The sequence below is a fragment of the Myotis davidii genome, unplaced genomic scaffold (assembly GCF_000327345.1).
Source record: "Myotis davidii unplaced genomic scaffold, ASM32734v1 scaffold200, whole genome shotgun sequence".
Classification (NCBI taxonomy): Eukaryota; Metazoa; Chordata; class Mammalia; order Chiroptera; family Vespertilionidae; genus Myotis; species Myotis davidii.
The window spans coordinates 1090247-1112444 of NW_006293700.1; the positions used below are offsets into that span (position 1 = coordinate 1090247).

At 40.6% G+C, this 22198-nt stretch overlaps 1 protein-coding gene across 7 annotated transcripts in view; it reads right to left on the minus strand.

Annotated features, from left to right (window-relative positions):
• NCOA2 (nuclear receptor coactivator 2) overlaps nucleotides 1-22198 on the minus strand; it is a 269746-nt gene that overhangs the window by 45172 nt on the left and 202376 nt on the right. For 5 of the 7 annotated variants that reach the window (XM_015566252.1, XM_015566255.1, XM_015566251.1 and 2 more), the window contains 5 exons: nucleotides 12312-12415; nucleotides 8457-8634; nucleotides 6057-6245; nucleotides 3091-3207; nucleotides 2666-2809 (listed from right to left, as the gene is read on the minus strand). In XM_015566252.1, coding sequence (XP_015421738.1) covers nucleotides 2666-2809; nucleotides 3091-3207; nucleotides 6057-6245; nucleotides 8457-8634; nucleotides 12312-12415 — 732 coding nt within the window. The remainder of the gene's footprint in view (nucleotides 1-2665; nucleotides 2810-3090; nucleotides 3208-6056; nucleotides 6246-8456; nucleotides 8635-12311; nucleotides 12416-22198) is intronic. The other 2 variants (XM_006767318.2, XM_006767314.2) reach the window with 1 other exon arrangement.

Here is a 22198-nt window from a genome sequence, read left to right on the forward strand (position 1 = left end):
AGAGTGTAAACAAACAATTTATTAGCTCAAAACAAGCTTTTAAAATTATTGGTTTAAAATGTTAGAAAACAATGTAGAAACATGATACCTCTTAGGTGTACGATCTGCCTTTTATGTCCCTTTAAGCTAATACAAATATAGTAAAATTTAGGACAGTAAATATATACCCTGAATACTCATCTCAGTTACATACTGTTCAACTCATCATTTCACTCTACTATTCCCCAATTCTGTTTCTCAGTGTGTACGAAGCATTATTTCTGTGGTTAAATCAACAGGAAGTAAAAGATAAACAACCAGAAAATCTTTTTAAAGGAAAAAAAAAGGCTAAATAGAAAACCGAAACAACAGAAGTATAAATCTGAGTGACGTGGAATTGGTTTAAGGTCTTTATAAAGAATCAGATGTTTCTGTTCTCAAGACACTGGCAGAAAATACAACACAGATCAACTCGGTTAAAATAATTTCTCTTAAAATAAAACTTCATGTCTCATCTTTTAATACAAGTGTATTTTAAAACTGTCAAATAATGCATATTAAAAAAAGAATATCTCGATTCAGAAAAAGTAGCCATATAATTTAGTTACCTCTTAAGCCATTTTAAGAAGACCATATCTGTTTTTTACCAAGTAACCCTCAGCATACATTTTGTGGGTGAAAAGCCCCAAAGTGACCAATAACATTCACCATTCCACAAGGATGAAGAGAGGAAGAGAGAGGCTGACACATGCTGTAGATCTGATTTCGTGGTAAAATCTCACTTTGAGCACTTTCCCTAAAGAAACCCCCTCTGCAGTTTGCTGCCTGCAGTATTAAGGTATTACATTCTGGCCTCAATTGTCAGCTGCATTACTCTGAAGTGGTCCCACTGGAAATGAACTACTGTTCATATGTGTACCTTGCCTTCTACGTAAGTATGTTCCTAAAAGGTAGCACAAATACAATTTTCATAGTGAGATTCATATTTCCAATGGCTTATCATTTCAGAATTTAATCTGACCTTGGATGTGATCCTTTAAGAGTTTCCATTTCCATTTGATCTACATCAAACGTGTTTACTAAGAAGACCGGTGTTAGCATGCACATGAAGCGTTTAGGAAGCTCTCCATTTAAACAAAGCCCTCAAGTAGATTTTTACTCGATGCAAATGATTACCCTTGATCTTACCTACTTTGTACATTTAGATAAAATGTATTTCATGTATTTCAGAGTTTCCTTTCAGTGGGTCCCAGCTAATGAAACCTAGCAGAATGCCGAATATATCTTCTAAACCCTTGTGAGGAATCAGGAAGCCACAGAAATTAAATGTAGGACATTGCTACCCAGGGCCCAAGGACGTGTTTGCTAATGGTGAGCGCTCATTTTTTGCTGTTATTATTCTTTTTATTTTAACCAGATCTGGTGAAATGGCATTGATTCTTATCAAATATGGCTTTTTTTACTTCCTCTTATTTTTTTTTTTGACTTAAAAGAAAAATGCTGGAAGACACAAATTGTTGGATTATGTGCTTATTGTAGAAGTAACGATAAATAAGATTAAAAGGATAAATAGGATGAGGAAAAACTAAGGGAAAGAAAAGAGGTCATTTGCTATGATTTGCCCGTTTCATCAGCGAGCTTAAGAGCATCAAGTTTAAACATATAAACACTACTGGTAAATGCCAAGGTTGCGGATGCCCATGAAACGGAGGATGCCAATCTAAAACTCTATTTTCAATAATGAGTTACAACTTTTCTCTGTAAAACTGCAGACAACTTGCCAAATTGAGTGGCGAGGCACCCTGCCCTGCCCCCGGTCCTCACAAGCAGCCTGGCCCCCAGCTGTGGACATAGGTGCCCACAAAGAGGACAAAGTTCTCCCTTGTTCGCATCAATTTAACAAACAACCAGGAAGCCCTTGAGGAAAAGGAATTCTGTGGAAGAACTCTGGGGGCAGCACAGTGGAGTAACGGGCAGGATGGGCCAGATGAACGCCCAGTACCCACACTTACTACTTGCCCAGGAGCCACCACCTCACCTATGCCAGCTGCTGTCTGCAGCAGGAGTCACAGTGCCTGCTTCACAGCGGGCCCGTGAGATAACGGGACGATAACGGACAGTGCCAGACAAGATCAGGTGCTCAATGAGGGCGGCGATTAGCACTGAAACATGACTGAAGTCTTGGGTTTAGTTCCAGTTGTCCTATTAATTAATTTATGATCTCAGGCAAGCACCTCATCTTTCTGACCCTTCCAGAAACATCTGGGTAGCCTTCAGTGATCAGCATCTGGAAGGAGGGCTAGTCACTTCAATAAAAAATTCACAAATTTCACTTCATTCCTCTTTCCTCCTTACGATTAAGACATTTCTTTTGATATTAGATGGTACCTTATTGTCTTAGACATCTAGAAGTCTTAGAATCAAAGACAACGAACTCTTACCCTTTCCTTTCATCTGTTCCGTGAAATCATCATGTCCAAGTCTATGTCCCTCATCCCACTTTCCTGTCCTATGGCGACCCCCGTGAAAACTTCCTTCAGAAGGCAGGGCTTTCTGGGCATGGCACACAGGGACACAAAGAGTAGCCAGACCCAAGTCTGCGAGGTGAGCTTCAGAGAAAGCTCCCGCAGGAAATAGCAGTTTAGCAAAATCAAGTTCAAGAAAACTATCCTTTGGAGATGCTTACCTTCATGGTGATGCCTCTTGGCATAAGACAGAGACTCCCCCTCGTGCTGGGCATGGAACTTCTGAATGCACCTCCTCACCAGGTCCTCCCAGCCGGGTTTCATGGCGGCCCGCATGGTGCTCGTGTCCAGTGATGTGATCTTGCCTAGTGAATACAGCAAGCATTATACCTATGTGCTGACCCACTACTATGGAAACAATTAAAATTTTAAAAGATGAAAATTTATTTATTTATCGTAGTACATGGACTAACAGGGTAGATAGTGAAAATAATTGTCCCTCCCTGGCCCGTCCTCCAGCTCCTCAGTGAGTCTACCCAGCAGCCACGGGTCCCAGTATCTGCCATCGTCTAAGCACGTTCCTTGCATGACAAATACGCAAGCATCTAAAATGACTTCTTTGGTCTCCTTTGCAAAGAAAATTTACCTTGGAGATCCTGGCGAGTAGTAAAACTTTCTGATGAGGGAAGAACCGGTCTTTCCTTCATGGGGACTCTCCTTGCCACACAAATCAAGCAGGACTGCAAATCTTCAATCGAAGACACTTAGGGTTATCACATAAGGCCTTTCAGTGATTCAAACACACTCAAGTGTATTTATGACAGCACAGCTTGTAAATCAACAAGGGAGAGAGCGACAAAATGCCATGTACCTCTGCTTTTCACCGGCTCTATGCTCTCCTCCACTGAAGTGGGAAGCAGCTGGGGAGGGGGAGGGGTGAGCTGTGTAGGATGAGCCGGGGGAGCTGGGGATAAACTGCTGAAGCCACACGATACATGTGATAAAAGAATATCCACCGTCCTAGTGTTAGCAACCTGAAACCGTCCACCCAATGACGGAGAAGAATGGAATCCTTTCTTATGAAACGGCAGACCCTACCAACCAGCTGAATTCATAACAAAGTAGAGAAATGATGAAAACCAAAATCTGACTCGCCGCTTTGTCAGGGGTTGCCTCTTGAGTTTCAGGTTTACAACAACAAGGAAAACTAGATATACCTTCTACTAAACTATGTAAATAACCCTATGATGGCAATATGCAATTTAAAATAAAGAATATGAACTAGGTCTAGACTCAGAATTGGAAAACAAATCCTAGAAAATGCGGCGTGTGCCAAGTTCAGAATCTTGGCTGTGGCTGGTTTCCCAGAGAGCTGGTGCTAAGTGTTTACTCCACACCCACTGCAACTGTTTTATGCATCTATGTCCACTTCTGGAGAACAGGAAATGTTTCATTCATCTTTGTAACATGCAGAGCACATGGCATAACCCAGCCATGGGCAAACTACGGCCCGCGGGCCGGATCCGGCCCGTTTGAAATGAAAAAAACTAAAAAAAAAAAAAAAAAGTCCGTACCCTTTTATGTAATGATGTTTACTTTGAATTTATATTAGTTCACACAAACACTCCATCCATGCTTTTGTTCCAGCCCTCTGGTCCAGTTTAAGAACCCACTGTGGCCCTCGAGTCAAAAAGTTTGCCCACCCCTGGCATAACCCTTTTCAATTTCAAAAAATACTGAGTAAAAGGTTGTTAAAAAGAGTCTCTTCGTATCTTATGTTAGGGATTTATGATCATTCACCTTTAAATTTAGGAAAAAATTTCCTCAAACATATCCAGTAATAACGGGCCTCACAAATTAAATATAATCCTCATCCTTAAGATAATAAACACTACATGTCTGAGCACTTACTATGAGATGGACATCTGTCCAGCTGCTTTTATACGCTACCAATTCATTTAACTCTCTTAACAACTCTTTGAGGTTGGTAATAGCATTACCTCCACTTAACAGAGGAGAAAACCAACCACAAAGTTTAACGTGCTCAGCATCATGCAAAACTTTGGTGAAACCGGGACCTGAACCTGAGCGCATCATGGCTCAGAAACTCTACTCATACTGAGAGCTAGCACCTGGAATCAGATTTCAGATGTCCCAAAATATGTAAATATACCACACCAAAACAAAAATGAGCTCAGCTATATCTGTTTATACTACTTTTGAATATTATCATAGATGGATGAATCAGCAGTACTTACTGTCACATACAAGTGAATAAAATCTTTCGACATTCCATACCTATGTATAAACTTAATTTTGAAGAACTATGTATTATTGTTTATGACAGCTCTATTACTTCCTTTCTAATACAATTTAAATTAAAAATTACTTATATATTTTTTAAAGGGACTAAATAACTAGACTTAATGCCAATCATGGTTCAGGCACAGCCATGTAATCCTTATTACATCCTGACACTGCTACTGTTGACTTCGCTTGATTCTAGAGCAAACTCCTGTTCCAAGAGCTCAGTAGAGCCTAAGAATGATGCTTCTGCCCATGTGGTCCTCAGCTCCCCCTTCTCTACGCATGCAGAACGCACTCTAGGCATGTCTCATATTACAGCGTGACCCTCAGCTGTGAATGGTTTCCTTGGAGGGTGCAGGGGTGGATATTATACACCAGCTTCTCTTTAAGGGGAAGAGCCTAAGAGCTTAGAGTCTGAAACCCCCTCCATTCCCCACTCCCATCTGTATCCTCTCTTACGTATCACTGTGGACCCAGCATCCATGGATAAACTATATGGAACCCACTAATCCCTTGAAGTACAGTAGACCCTTGCACAACACCGGTTTCCCCTGCACAGGCCCAACTTAGACATGGATTCTTTTTCAATAAATACATATAGTACTGTAAACTTATTTTTTCTTCCTATGGTTTTCTTAATAGCATTTTCTTTTCTCTAGCTCACTTTATTGCAAGGATATAATCCAAGCAATATACAATTATGTGCTAATTGACTATTATCAGTAAGGCTTCTGATCAACACTAGGCTATTAATTAAAACTGTTTTTGGAAAGTCAAAAGTTATACGTGGAATTTTGATGATGTAGGGATTAGCGCCTCAACCACCGAATGGTTCAAGGGTCCACTGTACATGAAAATGCTCTCTGTACCATGTGCACTTTTCTAGGCTGTGGCTCACAGCTTGCAGCAGCTCATCCCAGGAGTCCAGGCTCCCCCAGAGGTTCAGCCACTAACAGGGCAGCCATTAGCCACACCTGGCTATTTAATGTAAATTTAATAAAACAGAAAACTCAGTCTCCCAATCACATTTCAAATGCTCAATAGCCACATGTAGTTAGTGGCTGCTATGCTGGACATTGATGATACAAAACAATGCCATCACTGCAGAAAAGTCTATTGAGTTGTTTTAAAGACTTACAAATAAAATTTATCATAAAAATTCTTAAGTAGGTGGGAAAAACAAACAAAAAAGACATCTCTAAATTTTTCTTTGTGTGGCCACTAATTTTATATTATTAAATGTGGAAGAAGCAGCATAATAATAAATACACGAATATATAAAATATATGAGCGATTTCATCCTACCTTCTCCTTCTTCCTTGATGGACTTTGGTTGAGAGACAGCAAAGCACTGCATAGTTTCATATTTTTGATGTGCTTCCTGGTTATCATGACCTTCCTCTTCAGACTCAGGCAAAGGTTTCACCAGCATCCGACAATTGAACGTATGGCTGTTGCGCCTGGGAGGTTCGCCAGACCAAGACCCCCCGTTCACTGAGCAAGGCAAACAAATCCGAAATTATAAAGAAACCAACGTGAGACTCACCACTGCCAAATTATCAAAATATACAGGAAGCATAGAGTCATTTTATTTTTATATAACGCTTATCGTTTTCTATTGTAATTTCATAATCTGGAGGGGAAACATTTTTGGGTGAATGTTTCAACTTGGGAAAATTCAAGGAATTTTCAGAATGTCTTTTTACCCTTCCCTTCAAGTTCAGATCTTGACTATTTATTAACAGAATACTATAGTTCTCCATTTTGAGGTTTTTCAAACTCTGATTTCTTGGAAATTTATTTGAATCTATTTGCATTCCAATTTTACATGTTGCCCCTACTCAAAAATCTGTAAGTGGCACCAACTATAGCATGCATTAAAATTTTTAAAAAATTGATTTTAGAGAGAGAAAGGGAGAGGGAGAGAGAGATAAACATCTATGTGAGAGAGAAACATCCATAGGTCACCTCCTGTATGTACTCTGATGGGGGATTGAATCCAAAACTTGGTTCACTTTTAGCCAGCCAGCATGGCTCAGTGGTTGAGCATCAACCTATGAACCAGGAAGTCACAGTTCAATCCCCAGGTTTGGGGCTTGATCCCCTGTAGGAGTTGCACAGAAGGCAGCCAATCACTTATTCTCTCTCATCACTGATGTTTCTATCTCCCTCTCCCTTCCTCTCTGAAACCAGTAATAATATATTTAAAAACAAAAAGTCACTGGTTAGAAAGCACTGAACGGGCCAACTAGATGTCATGGGTGTTTCGGCGAATGCAATGTTAATCCTACAGCCACTGGGCTGTAAAGGAGTAAAAAAGGAAATGCATGCTACAGAGAAAAAGGCAATTATCAAGTTAACGGCAAGAAACCATTTTAGAATTACAGAAGGAACCAGAGCTAACTTTATACGTTGATGCAGACATTTGAGAAGTCAATTTCATCACCAGCATTCTTACAAGCTTATTTACATAATGAGGACTACACAGAGTAATCAAAGGAAAAGGAGCTCTTATTAACTCAGGTTAATAAGTAATTTGAAAGTATAAAAAAATACAATATAAAGTAAGGCAAGGAACTCCTTAGACAAGTGAATTAATAATAGTGAATTAATAAGTATAGGTCCTTTGAGGAAGTCATAAAATTACTGAAGAGATTTGAAAATATTAGTTACTTGAAATAAAAAATCCCATTTACTAGACAATATAATAGAAGAATCTCACACTAGTATTCATATATTCTATATTACTCTTGCAAGTCACTTTGAATAAGGGGTTATCATATCAGGGAAAGGCCAGCCGTAATGGAATTTGAAAAGACCTTTGCCTATTTACTGTGGTAGCGATAAAACCAGTTAATATAAACAGTCTTAAGAAAAAGAACAGAAATACTTGCTAACTCAGGACTTGACCTTATTCTCTCTTAAAATATGCACTTCTTTTTCTCCGTGAAGATGTTCTTAGCATCATCAGTTTAAGTGAGAATATTTAAAAAGAACCACTTAGTAAGCGGGAACAGCCATACTCCAGGGCAGCAAATAGAGTGGGCCCACGCTGTGAACCACCCAGTTTAATATGGGCCTTAATGATCACCAACAGCGCAGGTGAGGAAGCCAGGAATTGGGCACAGGGAGGGGCTAAGGAGGCAGTACCTGATCGAGACACCTGCTGGGCCGCTGCGTCTGTGAAATGGAAGAGCCCATTTGGAGCTCTGGGGCTGAGAGCATGCGAGCCCTTGACACCCACTCGTTTCTGAACATCTTACTTTTAGAAAGCTGTACGCACCCACGTCCATACTTTTTTCACCAGTCGGACTTGAAATAGGTTGAATCTCAAACTTCTCATGACCTTCTACTTCTTAGCCAGTCATGGAGAAAAGGACAACATAGTCGCTGGCACTGGGTAGAGTGGGAGGCAATTTGGCAGCTTCTTAAATAACAACAAAACAAACCCCATGAAAACAGTTGCCATGAGTACTTGCCAGCGGAATTACTTCCATGTACTTTAAATATAGGACCGAAACGGTCAATCAAGATCAATGTCTGCCGATGTCCTTTTCTCCATGGCTCCTAAGCTTCAATATTAACACAGCACCTCTTGCCCCCCCGGTGACACATTCCAGCTCTCTCTCAGCCCTCTAACCGGGACGATGTGTGCACTGGGGGAGGGCAGGGGAGTGAGGAGAGACCCAGCAGACAATCCTTTACCTATAGACTTTGGCAGCAGGTTTTTGACAAATTCAGTGTGGTCCCCAACATGCAGGATGCTATATACACTTTTGTTCATCAGCTCCTCTTGGTTATACCTTAGGTACTGTGTCACATTCTCTGAGACAAACACAACGTTGCCTTCCAGGTTCACTACAAAGAAGAACCCATCAAGGGCCTGAGGGAAAAGACGTGGATTGTATTAGAAAAGATACGACATAGAACCATATGCAATTGTTAAGAAGGGAATGATCCTTTAAGGGAAATATATAATTCACACATGGCTAGAAAAGCGATCTCTCTCGCCCTCTCCTAGTTTTCAGAAACAACACATTTTCTGTTGGTGAAATTACTTCATCTTAGTAGGTGGGAGAGAGCCCAGATCAGGTTACTTGTCACAAACTAAATGACAAACACTAACTCCAGTAATTTACCAGGAGTAATTATTGCCAAGTAAAACTACAGGTATTTATCTGTATTTTCAAAATGAGGTGGCCCTATTCCAGAGGGCCAACAACAAGTTTGTGACCAACCAAATACAAAGTAATGTTGTACAGTCTCCCAATACAAGGGAAGGGGTCACTGATAATTCCCCCCCCATTTTAAGGATAAATGCCAAGAATCACCACAACCCCCAATTTTACTACCTTTAAAGCTACCTGGTTTAAATGGAAAGAATTGCAGATGATCTCAGACCTTTGGAGAAACATCAGTCTTTTACTGTTTGACGTATATGGGGACAAAGTCTGAGAAATCTCTCTGATGTGACAAACCAGTCTTTGTCGGAACCTTAGACATAGATGTGACTAGCATTGTTCTGAGACGTGAGGCTCTGGTTTGTGATAGTGAGAACTGAAAGTTAACTGGTCCGTCAGGATGCAGGCTCCTGCATCATCTAGATAACAGTAGCATTTTTCCTGTAATGGGTACATAGCCTTAGTCTTCCTTGTCATTCCAATCTAGATTAGGGAAGGAGATGAGGAATCTAGGATCATTTCAGAAAATTGAGATAGTGACGGTAGCTATTGAGCATGTTTCCTGTGCCTTAAACACACTCTCATTTTAACTCTGGAGGGAACTGACAGGAGGGCGGGAGTTAGTGCAGGTGCGCCTGCCTCCAGAGCTGTGTCTGGATGACGACACAGTGAGAGTGCTCTACCCCGCGCTCACCCCAGGCCCTTGCCCAGCATGTCTCTTCAGTGATGCCAAGGCTGGGAGCTCAGTGAGTTTCTCGTCCTGAGCCCTGCTTGTCAGAGCTCTGTCAGATGAGTGATCAGGACTAGAAAAGGCTTGATACTGATAGGCGTCCCTGGAGAAGCACCCCCTGGCCTACCCAGTTGACGCCATACACTTTCTCCGCGCTATGCGTTTACGACTGTTTTCAACACCAATGTCACATGCACATACTGGTATAGTATGTGTGTATGGGGCAATGTTTACTTTTCCCCTAGCTTTGTTTTTTCCTTAAGTTATTATTTTACAGGCTCATATTTTGTGAGTGTTCTTTAAGAATATTCCAGCTTTAATTCAAATTTTATCACAAAACTAAGAGCTCTCTCAAATTAGAACTTACTAGAAGGCTCCCCCTACCCCCAAATGAACCCCACTTGGTTTTTCGTTTTTCTTCAAAATTTTGTCAGGTTTTACCAATGGTATAAGCAATATGCTGGGGCAAAGAAAAACTACATGTAAATGGCCTTCCAGAATAGGTTGGCACCAACCCTGGAAAACCCTGTGTGTGTGTACAACCATGTGTGTCTGTGAGGGGGGACAGGAAGTCAGCTGATACTTATGTACCAAGTGTCCTTTTAAGCTCATTGCTTTAGATACAAATTCATCAGGGATTTTCATAATTATATTATGTAGAGTTCACTTTCGAAAGTGCGTGTAGCTTCCTTTTGCTTTTGTACTCTGGCAGAAAGACTGATATGTGGCTTAATATAACTGAAAGAGGAAAATGTTTCATCTTGTAAAACTGTGTTGTTTTTAAAAGCTCACTACGAAATGCTCTGATGAAAAAAGCTGACATTGGGTTTTGTTGCCTAGCAACCACTACGCTATGATGTAAGCATGAGTGTGCATCTGTGCCTAGGAACAGCTCGACAAGAACAAGTTTTCTCTGTTTAAATTATAATGACATGCTAACAGAGATGAAGACTGAGATCCAAATGCTAAGTCACCAGATTCAAGTATTACCTCTCGAACAGATTCAGCAGTAACGCCCAGCCACACTGGGATTTGCTCAGTGCACAGGATTTCAGAAGACTATTTTGAAACAGCAAAAATGTGGTTCACTTTTATGAGATAAGGCCCACGGACACCTAGCAATCTGATTTCTGCACTTAATGAAGGCGCTCTCAAAGGGTCTGAGTCACAGCCTTGTGGTTACTCTAAGCATTTCTTTTTAGCAGCTCAGAAATTTTCCCAGGAGTTCTCACCCTACCTTAATTTTTGTCTTCTGCTATAAAGAATAAACACAGACATATGAAAGTTTCCTAATTATAATAACTTGGATTACTATAATTTTCAAATCAATTTTATTTGTAATCCAAGATGTTTTTCACAGAAGTTATCTCCTTCCTTTCGTCTAATTCTAAACAGTACACCTAGAATTTTCTTATTTGCTTCTAAGAACGAAGTGGGAAGCCGCTCTCTGGCCTTTCCTTGCCTGTTGACTCTGGAAAAGCAGGTTCAATGTTTTTGCTTTTTCCCTGAAAATTGTAGTTGGAGGATTACAAGCCCGTGAATCAAGAGAAACAAGCAAGGGCCAACATGGGTCATTTAGAGTCTTTTGGCAGCAGGTCCGGCCCCAGAGAATGAGCTTGGTCATTTCTAAATACTACAAAGACTGCATCAGACAATCTTATATATATTTTTTCTGTGCCCACCCCCCACCTTCCAATTATATGATAGATATTTACAGAATTCAATTTTCTAAAAGTAAAAATCATCTTATGAACCAATTGAAAAAAAAGGAGTGATTACTGGTTATCTTTGCATTAAAAATTCCAATTTCTTATATGTATGTGGCTGCTGCAAAGCTTCTGGGCATGTGGCTCTTTTCAATCTCATCCTATCAGCAGAGGGAATTATCCTGAGAACTGACATAATTTATGTCTCAGGGCCCCTCTGCTTCTTGTGATATGTTTGCTGCTATTTCCCCCTCATCTTACCATAGCCTAAATTAAATTCTTGAATTTAATTCTGGAACAGGTACAGCACAGTACTGGGTGTTTAATACTGTGCTAGTTAATAAAATAGGAAAGCTGGACTTTACAAATTCTAGACAGCAGTCTGATCATAAAACTCCCTCAAGTTAATAAAGAGCAAGCAGTTAAGACCAACCATTACAATTGTGATCCTTATCTGAAAAGTTCTGCCTATTCAGTTTTTATCTTTATGAGATAAACAAGTTTGAAATTGCCTAAATAGAAAGCATAAACCTTTTTCTGGCACTCAAATTTTAACCTGTATATATATAAGGTATATGTATATGACATACATAAAATCTAAGAATTTGGGGAAAATTTCAAACTGAAATATATCAGAATTTAACAGGACTTGTGAACATGATTTTCCAAAATGAATGCTCAACTGGCAGTGAAAGCCTGTTAATTTATATTCTGGTCTAGTCAGTTTCATTCCAGATCATTCATTTGAAATGTAGATCTGCTGGAATCAGGAGCCAGAAAAGAGAGAGACATGTTAATAAACCCAAGAGGTAAGCAGTACTTCGATCCCAGGAGTGAAAATTAACTGCATTATCCTTAAATTAGGTTCACCTAAAAACACGAATGTAATCATGTGAAAAGATGGACAACATTGTAAACTACAGAACCAATCGAGATGTGCTACCTCTAGCATCATGGGCCCCAGCGCATCCTTGTCGATGACACCCTGCCCCGTGGATGACACGTCTGACTTCTGCACCTCGTCTATGTTGGCAGCCGCTGCTTTCTCTGCAACAAACGTAAGTGTGAATTAAATGGCAGTGCGATTTCAAGGACAGAGTGACACAGAAACATTTTTATTGTAATGACTTTTAGGTCTCCAGCGGGATCAGATATGACTGTAAAAGAGTTGGAGCACATCCCCACTGGCCCTGAACGCGAGAAGCTGCTGAAGCAGGAGCCAGAACACTCACTCTTGGCCTCCAGAACCTGCAGCTCGGCTCCCTCTCAGGCTGCCGAGGAAATGAGTTTAGTGGCTTTACACTAGTCCCCGACAAGCGTTTTTTCTAGTTTATGAAATTGCTATGTCCTATGACACAATCACTTTCTACTCAAGAGATTCCCCAAACTAGGAAGATGGAGGGTCTGCTGTTCCGAATTCAGTAGCACAGTCACCTGCACACATTTGAAGAAGGAACAGAGGGGCGTCTAACCTGCTAGGGCTGCTCGCTTGTGACACTCAGTGACCACCTTGACTCCTGTCCTGCTCCACCTCTTGTCACATTCACATTTAAAGTAACCAGAAAGATTTGGTCCCTGTCTTGTAGAAGGCGCTTAGCCGCTTAAGGCAGAGAGGCAAGGCATCCTACCAGGCACCCAGAGAATTCCAGTGGCCGCCCACCCTTTCATCTGGTACAGAAGTGAATACCATGTGCTCCTGGATTAAAATGTGCAAGGCAGCCTTCAGGCCCGGAAAACATTCCAACATGGAAAATTCTCCCCGAAGAAACAGATGCATATTTTTCAATACACATCTTACAGTTGTTTCAAGAACACCAAAAGAGGTTTAAAGCATAACAGATACCTATCGGCAACTTGTTAGAAAACAACACAGAAACCATGTACCAATTATCTGTACCTGAATAAATTATATCCTTGTTTACACTGCATGTTATCACTGCAATTAAATGCAAATAAAGGAAACCGTAAATCAATTTAGTACTCAGAATCAACCTGCTTTCATGATCTTGGTAAATTTTGCTGCCTCTTTTATTACTACTATTATTTTTTGTAAAAAGGTATTTTACACAGTATTTTGGAAACCTGTAAAGTTTAATTTGCACATGAGAACCTAGAAAATAAAGTTATGCAGGTGCATAATCTTGCCACTCCTGTGAAGAGAGCCCCTGAGTGTATCTTTCCCAGTGGAACGGAGATGACCTGTGTAGTTCAAGCCTGAGCACAGCCACTTAGCAGAAGTAGGGGACAGAGCAAGTCACGTCAAGTTTTTAAGACCTAGTACGTGCCTTCTGTACATATAAACTTCGACAGAAGTGAATGGGATGATATTTAAACCACACTTGAAAAACTATCAAGTACCCTGGCCAGTGTGTCTCAGTTGGTTGGCATCAGCCTGTGCACCAAAAGGTTGCTGGTTTGATTCCCTGTCAGGGCACTTGGGCTCAATCTCCAGTAGGGGGCGTGCAGGAGGCAGCAGATCAATGTTTCACTCATATGGATGCTTCTGTTTCTTTCCCTCTCCCTTCCTCTCTCTCTAAAAACCAATAAAAATGTTTTTTTAAAAATCTATAGAATTAACAAATGGAACTTGCTACTAGCATAGTTGTAATTATTGGCTCCTCCTTACTAAATTCCAAGCCAAGAGCTTGTCATAAACAGACTGTATCTGCTTTTTCAGTTACGCTACATTCCTGACTCACCTCCTCAGATCTAATTGTAACCTCCTCAGCTATAAACACAGATATGTCTCGTCTGGTGGCCTTTATAACTCGGGACTGTATGCATTTGTCAGTCTTCACTTCGTGTTTCCTTCTTGCTGCCTTCCTGACCTAGCTCTTGACTGTTAGGTTCGTCAACATTTGTCCTATCTGCAGGCTTAGTCTCAGCCCAATTTAGGAACGAAATAGTTCAGGCTCTCCAGAAAATTACCGCATATGACACCCCCATTCCCAGTTTCCTAGAACCCCAATAAATGCCTATTGGGGCATACTTTTTTTTTTTTTTTGGCCAGTTCACTTGGTAAAGCTGCAGATTTCTCATCACTTTCTGCTCACTTTCCTACCCACCAATCCAGGGACAAGACTGGTACCATCACCTGTGGCTTCATCTAATTGTTCACCTATAGTAGCCCCCTTATCCGTGGTTTCACTTTCTGTGGTTTCAGTTACTCAGTCAACAATGGTCTGAAAATATTAAAAGTTCCAGAAATAAATAATTCATAAGTTTTAAACTGTGCACCATTCTGAGCAGGGTGATGAAATCTCACACTGTCCTCCCCCTTCCCCCCGTTAATCATCCCTTTGCCCAGTATCTCCATGCTGTAGGCGCTCCCACCCACCAGTCACCTAGTAGTCATCTCGGTTATCAATCAACTGTTGCAACATCATGGTGCTTGTGTTCCAGTTACCCTGATTTTATCAAAACTCAAGAGTAGTAATGCTGGCAATGCAAATATGCCGAAGACAAGCCGTAAAGTGCTTCCTTTAGGTGGAAAGGGGAGTATAGCACAATAACGTATTTTGAGAGAGATCGATCACATTCATATAACTTTTATTACAGTATATTTTTACAACTGTTCTATTTCATCATGTTATTATTAATCTCTTACTGTGCCTAATTTATAAATTAAACTTTATAATAGGTAGGTATGTATAGGAAGAAACAGTGTATGTGGGGTTCTGTACTATCCTCAGTTTCAGGCATCCACTGGGGGTCTTGGAATGTGTGTGATAGGAGGGGAACTACTGTATTTCAGAGGGCCCAGCAGGCTTCGGATCTAAGGATCCCTGATACTAAATACCAACTCTCAAAGCCCAAATAACAGACACTATATATTTATGTGGTATTTCCACTTATTTTTGTCTTTAGTTGTGTGGCAGCCCATGTATAGGAGCATGTGCTACACCATCCTGGAGAGTGAGTAACTCACAGCCTTTCCCCTGCCTCTTAACTGCTGACAGGGGCCTCTCCCTCCCCTCAGTGACACCTTTCGGCGGCAGCAGTGATTCTCACACTGGAACGGTGTAGGTGAGAGGACCTCCGCAGAGAAGGTCCGGCAGAATTTGCAGATAGGAGAGGCCTGTGCATGAGATCCTGATCCATCTTCCTCAGAGGGAATCCTGGTCTCCCCACCTCCTGTGAGCAGCTCAGTGCATGAAATAGTGTGCTATCCCCACCAGAGGTAAGTTTCAGGGAGGGGAGCTGTTTAGTACCTACAGTGGCCAGCACTGTCCTTCAGAAGCCTACATTTGGCGGCTGACTGACAGACTAGACCCACTGCTGTCACTTATTCCCAGAAATGTGGAGGTGACTGGCATTGAGGGTGGGTGGAAAAAGAGACTGATTTCTTCTAACTTTAGGCCCACTGGCCCCCAGGGTGTGGGGAACAGAACACCTGGGTGGGTCAATATTGGGAGAAAGGACTTCCTGAGAAGAACAGTCTTAAATAACAAATCATCAGGTAAGGACACAGCATCTCATATTCTCTCAGGGTCCCACATTCTTTTGTCCTTCCACTGGCACAACTGGTGGCGTTATTCTTTTAAAAGAATGGACTTAATTTAGGTTAATGTTGGGAAGCGTGAGATAGGAAGCAGCACAAACTCCCTACCTGTCGCTGAGCCCTAGAAAACGTCAGGCCATTTGTCATACGAGATTCTGATATCACAACATAAGGAGTTATTGCTTTCTGTGGTGTCTATAATAATGCTATAATTTAGGGAAAAATAAACAACATTTGTGACAGTCTATTTCCAAATCTCTTACAATCAATACCTTGCTAGATGTTTACATTTTGACATTCTGATCATCATTCTGAAGACACAAGCCTCCTGCATTCATTCATTAATATTTTGGGCAATTTTAAAAGACAAACTTATAAAACCCAACCAAGCAGGTTCCTAAACACTGATAAGCTTTCATGCTGGGGTATTTTAAATATACTAGCAACACGTGCAGACTCTGAATTTTAGATTTTTATCCGAAAATATGTAGAATGAGAATTATATCTGTAGGACATTTTCTTTTATTTTTCGGAATCTACAGGTCAGATATAATTTAAGGTGAGAGCCTAAAATTTAAAGCAGGAGATGACTTAGGTCCGACAAAACATGTGTTTGGACTCTACTGGAAAGACTGCATAAAAACAATTATTGTGAACAACTATTAATAATAAAAAATATTTTTTCTCTATAATATTCAGCTGCTAAATCTTTAAAAGGAGAAAAGAAGCCGCTAACAAGATGCACACTTGAAACCTATATATAATACCATTAACACAATAAATTTAATAAAAAATAAAAATAAATATAAAATTAAATATATATTTTAATTTAAAAATATATTTTTATTGATTTCAGAGGGAAAAGGAGATGGAATGAGAGATAGAAACATCAATGATGAGAGGGAATCATTGACAGCTGCCTCCTGCACACCCCCTATAGGGGATCAGCTGGCAACCTGGGAATGTGCCCTGACTGGGAGTCAAACCGTGACCTCGTGGTTCATAGGTTGATGCTCAACTACTGAGCCATGCCAGCTGGGCATAAAATTATATTTTAATTAAAAATAAAAAAATTACTGAGCATGGCACTGAAAGAACTAATAATTAATAAATTAATTATACAGAGTAAAAAAAACACACAACAGTTAGAGAGAATGGAGGCCACCATGAGGAAGGAAATCAACCAGTAGCACCAGAATCCGTTCAGTTCTACAGTCTCTGCCTGTACCTGGGGTGACCTGCTACATGTGCAAATGGAATGAATAATTCTTGTCAAGTGAGAGACTGAGATCAATTTAGGGCTCAACTGTGAGAAACTAACTTTAAATTCAAAGAGGAGATAAAAATGGCTGGCCATAGCTGATAATATTTCACATACACCGTAACCGAGTTGGAGTCTGCAGGATTTGAAAGGAGATGGCAAAGTCAATGGCCTCACAGGGAAACTGTAGGAATGGACATCTGGCCCCAAGGAAATCTCAGCCTGGCTTCTGAAAACCGATGCTAAGGAATATTAGCAAAAAGTTTGTCTAAGTGGAAATCGTAGAAATCCCTGACTTTTTAGATGAGATTAGGCGCGTAAAGGATGGTATGGCTGTAGACAAAATCCCTGACTTTTTAAAAAGTGAAAAGAATTTTCACCAGGTCAATTTAAAATTAAATTAGTAGAATATGTGATTTGAAAAAAAAAATCTCTGAATGTCGCAATACTTACACAAATACCATTTGTATATTTAGAGGATGGGAAGTTTTCACTCTCATACAAAGGGTAAAGAATTTGGGGCTTTTCACTCCTGTCCTCAATAAAAGATTGAATAACTGTGCCGAAACCGGTTTGGCTCAGTGGATAGAGCGTCGACCTGCGGACTGAAAGGTCCCAGGTTCGATTCCGGTCAAGGGCATGTTCCTGGGTTGCGGGTACATCCCCAGTGGGAGATGTGCAGGAGGCAGCTGATCGATGTTTCTCTCTCATCGATGTTTCTAACTCTCTCTATCTCTCTCCCTTCCTCTCTCTGTAAAAAAATCAATAAAATATATTTTTTTAAAAAAGATTGAATAGCTGTATTTTTCAACTAGGTTGTTGGCTATTATTCAAAAGTCAATAATATAAGGTGATAGAAAACAGCCAGAAATAAGGTTTTATCAATGTAACTGAATTCTAAATTAAAGTGGCCATGTTTTCTCTATTTTTTTTGGAGGCAATCAAATTTTTGGTGGCCTTATTTCGGCAAGGCTTAAAAATAATAAATAAATAAATGTGGCCATGAATTTTTGTTATTTGGGTATTTTTCATGTATTACTAATTCTGTTCAATGTTCAGTTGAGCCTTGATCTATATATATAAAAGCCTAAGCAACTGGACAACCAGCTGGTAGCTATGATGCGCACTGACCACCAGGGGGCAGACGCTCAATGCAGGAGCTGGCCCCTGGTGGTCAGTGCACTCCTTCAGCGGGAGTGCCGCTCAGCTGACAGATGCCTCAGACACCAGGCTGACGCTGGCGAGCGCAGCTGGCCGGAGCCCCTACAGCAGATACTCTCCCTGCGCGCCCAAGCTGTGGTGGTGGCAGGCGCAGTGGGGCCAGGATGGCAGGAGCGGTGCAGTGCCCAGTCTGGGCTCAGGCTCCTCCCTGGCAGCCTGCTGCTTCATGCACTACTTTGTGCTGTGCGTGAGTGTGGGATTGACGCAGACAGCGGGCTGGAGCCAGAGGAGCTGGTGGGTAAGGTGGCTGCGGCAGCGCAGAGCTCCACAGATCCCCGCCAGGCCGAGGGACCCTACTGGTGCACAAATTCGTGCACCAAGATTATATAAATCCATGCACTCTAGTATTATATAAAAGGAAGAAAAGGCCTGGCTGGTGTGGGTCAATGGTCACGGTTCGATTCCCAGTCAGGGCACATCTCTGGGTTTGGGGCTTGATCCCCAGTGTGGGGCATGCAGGGGGCAGCTGGCCAATGTTTCTCTCTCATCACTGATGTTCCTATCTGTTTCTCCCTCCCCCTTCCTCTCTGAAATAAATAAACTCAATAAAAAATTTTTTTTAAAAAAAAAAGGTAAAAGGAAGAAAAGGACCCCTTTGTAATATATTATTATGTTAACGGCACATATACTGGTATCTTTTTTCACTTTACTTTTTATTTTTCAATTACAGTGTACTTTCAATATTATTTTGTGTTAGTTTCAGGGGTACTGCATAGTGGTTAGACAATCATATACTTTACAGTGTTCCTCCCCTTATATTTCCAGTACCCGCCTGGCACTATTCATAGTTATTGCAATATTTCTGACTATATTCCCTATGTTGTACTTTACATCCCTGTGGCCATTTAGTAACTACCAATTTGTACTTCTCAATCCCTTCACCACTTTCTGGCAGTCCTCCAATCAATACCCCTGTCTTATATCAGTTTAAGGCATTTCAGTAAAGAGTATGCTATTTTTATGTACCAAATATAAATAAACTTAAATCCTTAGATATAATTATACTTTTGCAAGTACACCACTAAGACACACTATTTAATATTTTTAATTTAGGCAGTTTTCTCAGTGGTCACAAATTATATTTACTTCTCTATATTTTGCAGCCATTAACCATAAAAAATATATTGTTATAAATATATCCTTCAGTAAACTCAACTGTAAAAAGATTGTCCCAGAGATTCCTAGGATCAAAACCTTAGGGAATCTCATTATTTCAGACAGAACTCTTACATTAGAGACAGAGATGATAACATGTAATTTTTAGAGTCCTACAAAAAGACTTCTCTTCTGTGCCCTGACTTCCATTTCTTCCTTCTGCACTTTGACGATTATTTTTTTTTACATAAAGAACACAACCTAAGAGAATAACAATGAAAATAATAATCCTACCCTCTTCTTCCTCACTCCCCAAAAGATAAAACAATAACCTAAAATGGCTACGATCTTTACAAGTGCAGTTTTACAATGCAAAACCCTCAGTAGAGACCGGCCAGAATGCCTCTGTACCTTCCTCTGAGTGTCCCCTCCCTCCTGGCGGCTGCTTGGAGAGCAATCCCATCCACTGCCCTCCGACATTTGCCTGCACTCCAGAAATCCAATACCAATTAATTAGATTTCCAGTTTCAAAGAAAGAACAAAACCCTATCTCTTCAGGGACTGTGTTAAGATGAGTCATACCACAAACTGGAGGAAAATCACTAATATTATATTCCATACACTTTTCTTTATAAGTAATTATTATTCGTGATTTCTTTCAGAACAAAAGGGAAGGTGAAAAGGGAAGCATTTGATGCCTAGAAATAGAAATGATTTAAAAACACAAGGAAAATCGGGTATTATTTGAAGCAGCTGGATTAAACTGCTCTTTATCATTGGCAGCTACAGGCAGACACTTGAAGGTAAAATTTAAGTTTACTGGTGAGAACAGCAACAAATCAGAAAGAAAAAAAATTGTTTATACTTTATAAAAAATTATTTTCATTGATTTCAGTGAAGAAGAGAAAGGGAGAGAGAGAGATTGAAACATCAGTGATGAGAATCACCGACTGGCTGCTTCCTGCACACCTCCTTCTGGGGAGCAAGACCACAACCCGGGCATGTACCCTTTCCAGGAATTGAACTTCAACCTCCTTGTTCATAGATCGATGCTCAACCTCTGAGCCATCTCGGATGGGCTATACCTTTTTAAAAGTTCAATTAGTGGCCTAGATTGTTTGCCTCAGTGGATAGAGCATCGGCCTGTGGACTTAGGGGTCCCAGGTTCGATTCAGGTCAAGGGCACATGCCTGGGCTGTGGGCTCCATTCTTAGTAGGGGGCATGCAGGAGGCAACCGATCAACAATTCGTTCACATCACTGATGTTTCTATCTCTTTCCAAAGCCCAGCCAGTGTGGTTCAGTGGTTTAGTGTCAACCTATGAACCAGGATATTTCATCATTGATGTTTCTATCTCTCTCTCTCCTGTCCTGTCTCTGTAATAAATAAAAATATATATTTTTAAAAAGTTCAATTAACTATTTGAAAATGATAAAGTGGTGTTGTTTTTTTAAAAGACCTTTATATATAGTCTTCTATACCAACATTTATTGATTTTTGGTAACTTATTGAATCTTGTAATGTTAGGAAGTCTTATCTATTTGTTTATTAGGCAACTGAACTAAAAACATACACTCAAAGGGCCTTCCCACAAAACATGACCAGAACAGAGTCCAGTCTCCTCACAGCAATAGCAGTGGTGTCTGTTAGGGGGACAGGGTGATGGGGCCATTATGAAGGAGGTTTAACTACTTTTCTTCTTCATGGTGTCTTTTTTCTTTCTTTTTAAATCATCTGAAGAGGCTATGGAAAACTTGCAGAAATCAGTCTATCCTTTAAAAGTCTTAATTTAGCCCTCGCCGGTTTTGCTCAGTGGATAGAGCAGTGGTTCTCAACCTTCTGGCCCTTTAAATACAGTTCCTCATGTTGTGACCCAACCATAAAATTATTTTCGTTGCTACTTCATAACTGTAATGTTGCTACTGTTATGAATTGTAATGCAAATATCTGATATGCAGGATGGTCTTAGGCGACCCCTGTGAAAGGGTCGTTCGACCGCCAAAGGGGTCACCACCCACAGGTTGAGAACCGCTGGGATAGAGTGTTGGCCTGTGGACTGAAGGGTCCCGGGTTCAGTTCCAGTCAAAGACCTGTACCTTGGTTGCAGGCTCCTCCCCGGCCCAGGCCCTGGTTAGGACTCATACAGGAGGCAACTAATCGATGTCTTTCTCTCACATTGATATTTCTCTCTGTCTTTCTCTCTTTCTACCACTTCTCTAAAAAATCAATGGAAAAATATCTTCAGGTAAGGATTAAAAAATAAATAAAAAGTCCTAATTTAAACAAATGTCAATTATTAAAAATACATCAACTGAAAGATAATCCATAGAGTGTTTACACATTTACAGAAAAATTTTAACACTGTCCATTTTTAGAGCTCTCTGACATGTAAAGAGTTTATTAAAAGTTATATTTATGTTTGGTCAATCTAAAAGCAATTCTGCCCTAGCCGGTTTGACTCAGTGGATAGAGCGTCGGCCTGCAAACTGAAAGGTTCCAGGTTTGATTCCCCAAGGGCACATGCCCAAGTTGTGGGCTTGAGCCCCAGTGGGGGGCTTGCAGGAGGCAGCCGATCAATGACTCTCATCATTGATGTTTCTATCTCTCGCTCCCTCTTCCTTCCTCTCTGAAAGCAATAAAAATATATATTTTTTAAAAAGCAATTCTATTATTATTTCATGTATAGAATCTTTAGGCCTTGGTTGGGTAGCTCATTTGGTTAGAGCGTTGTCCCCATACAGCAATGTTGCCA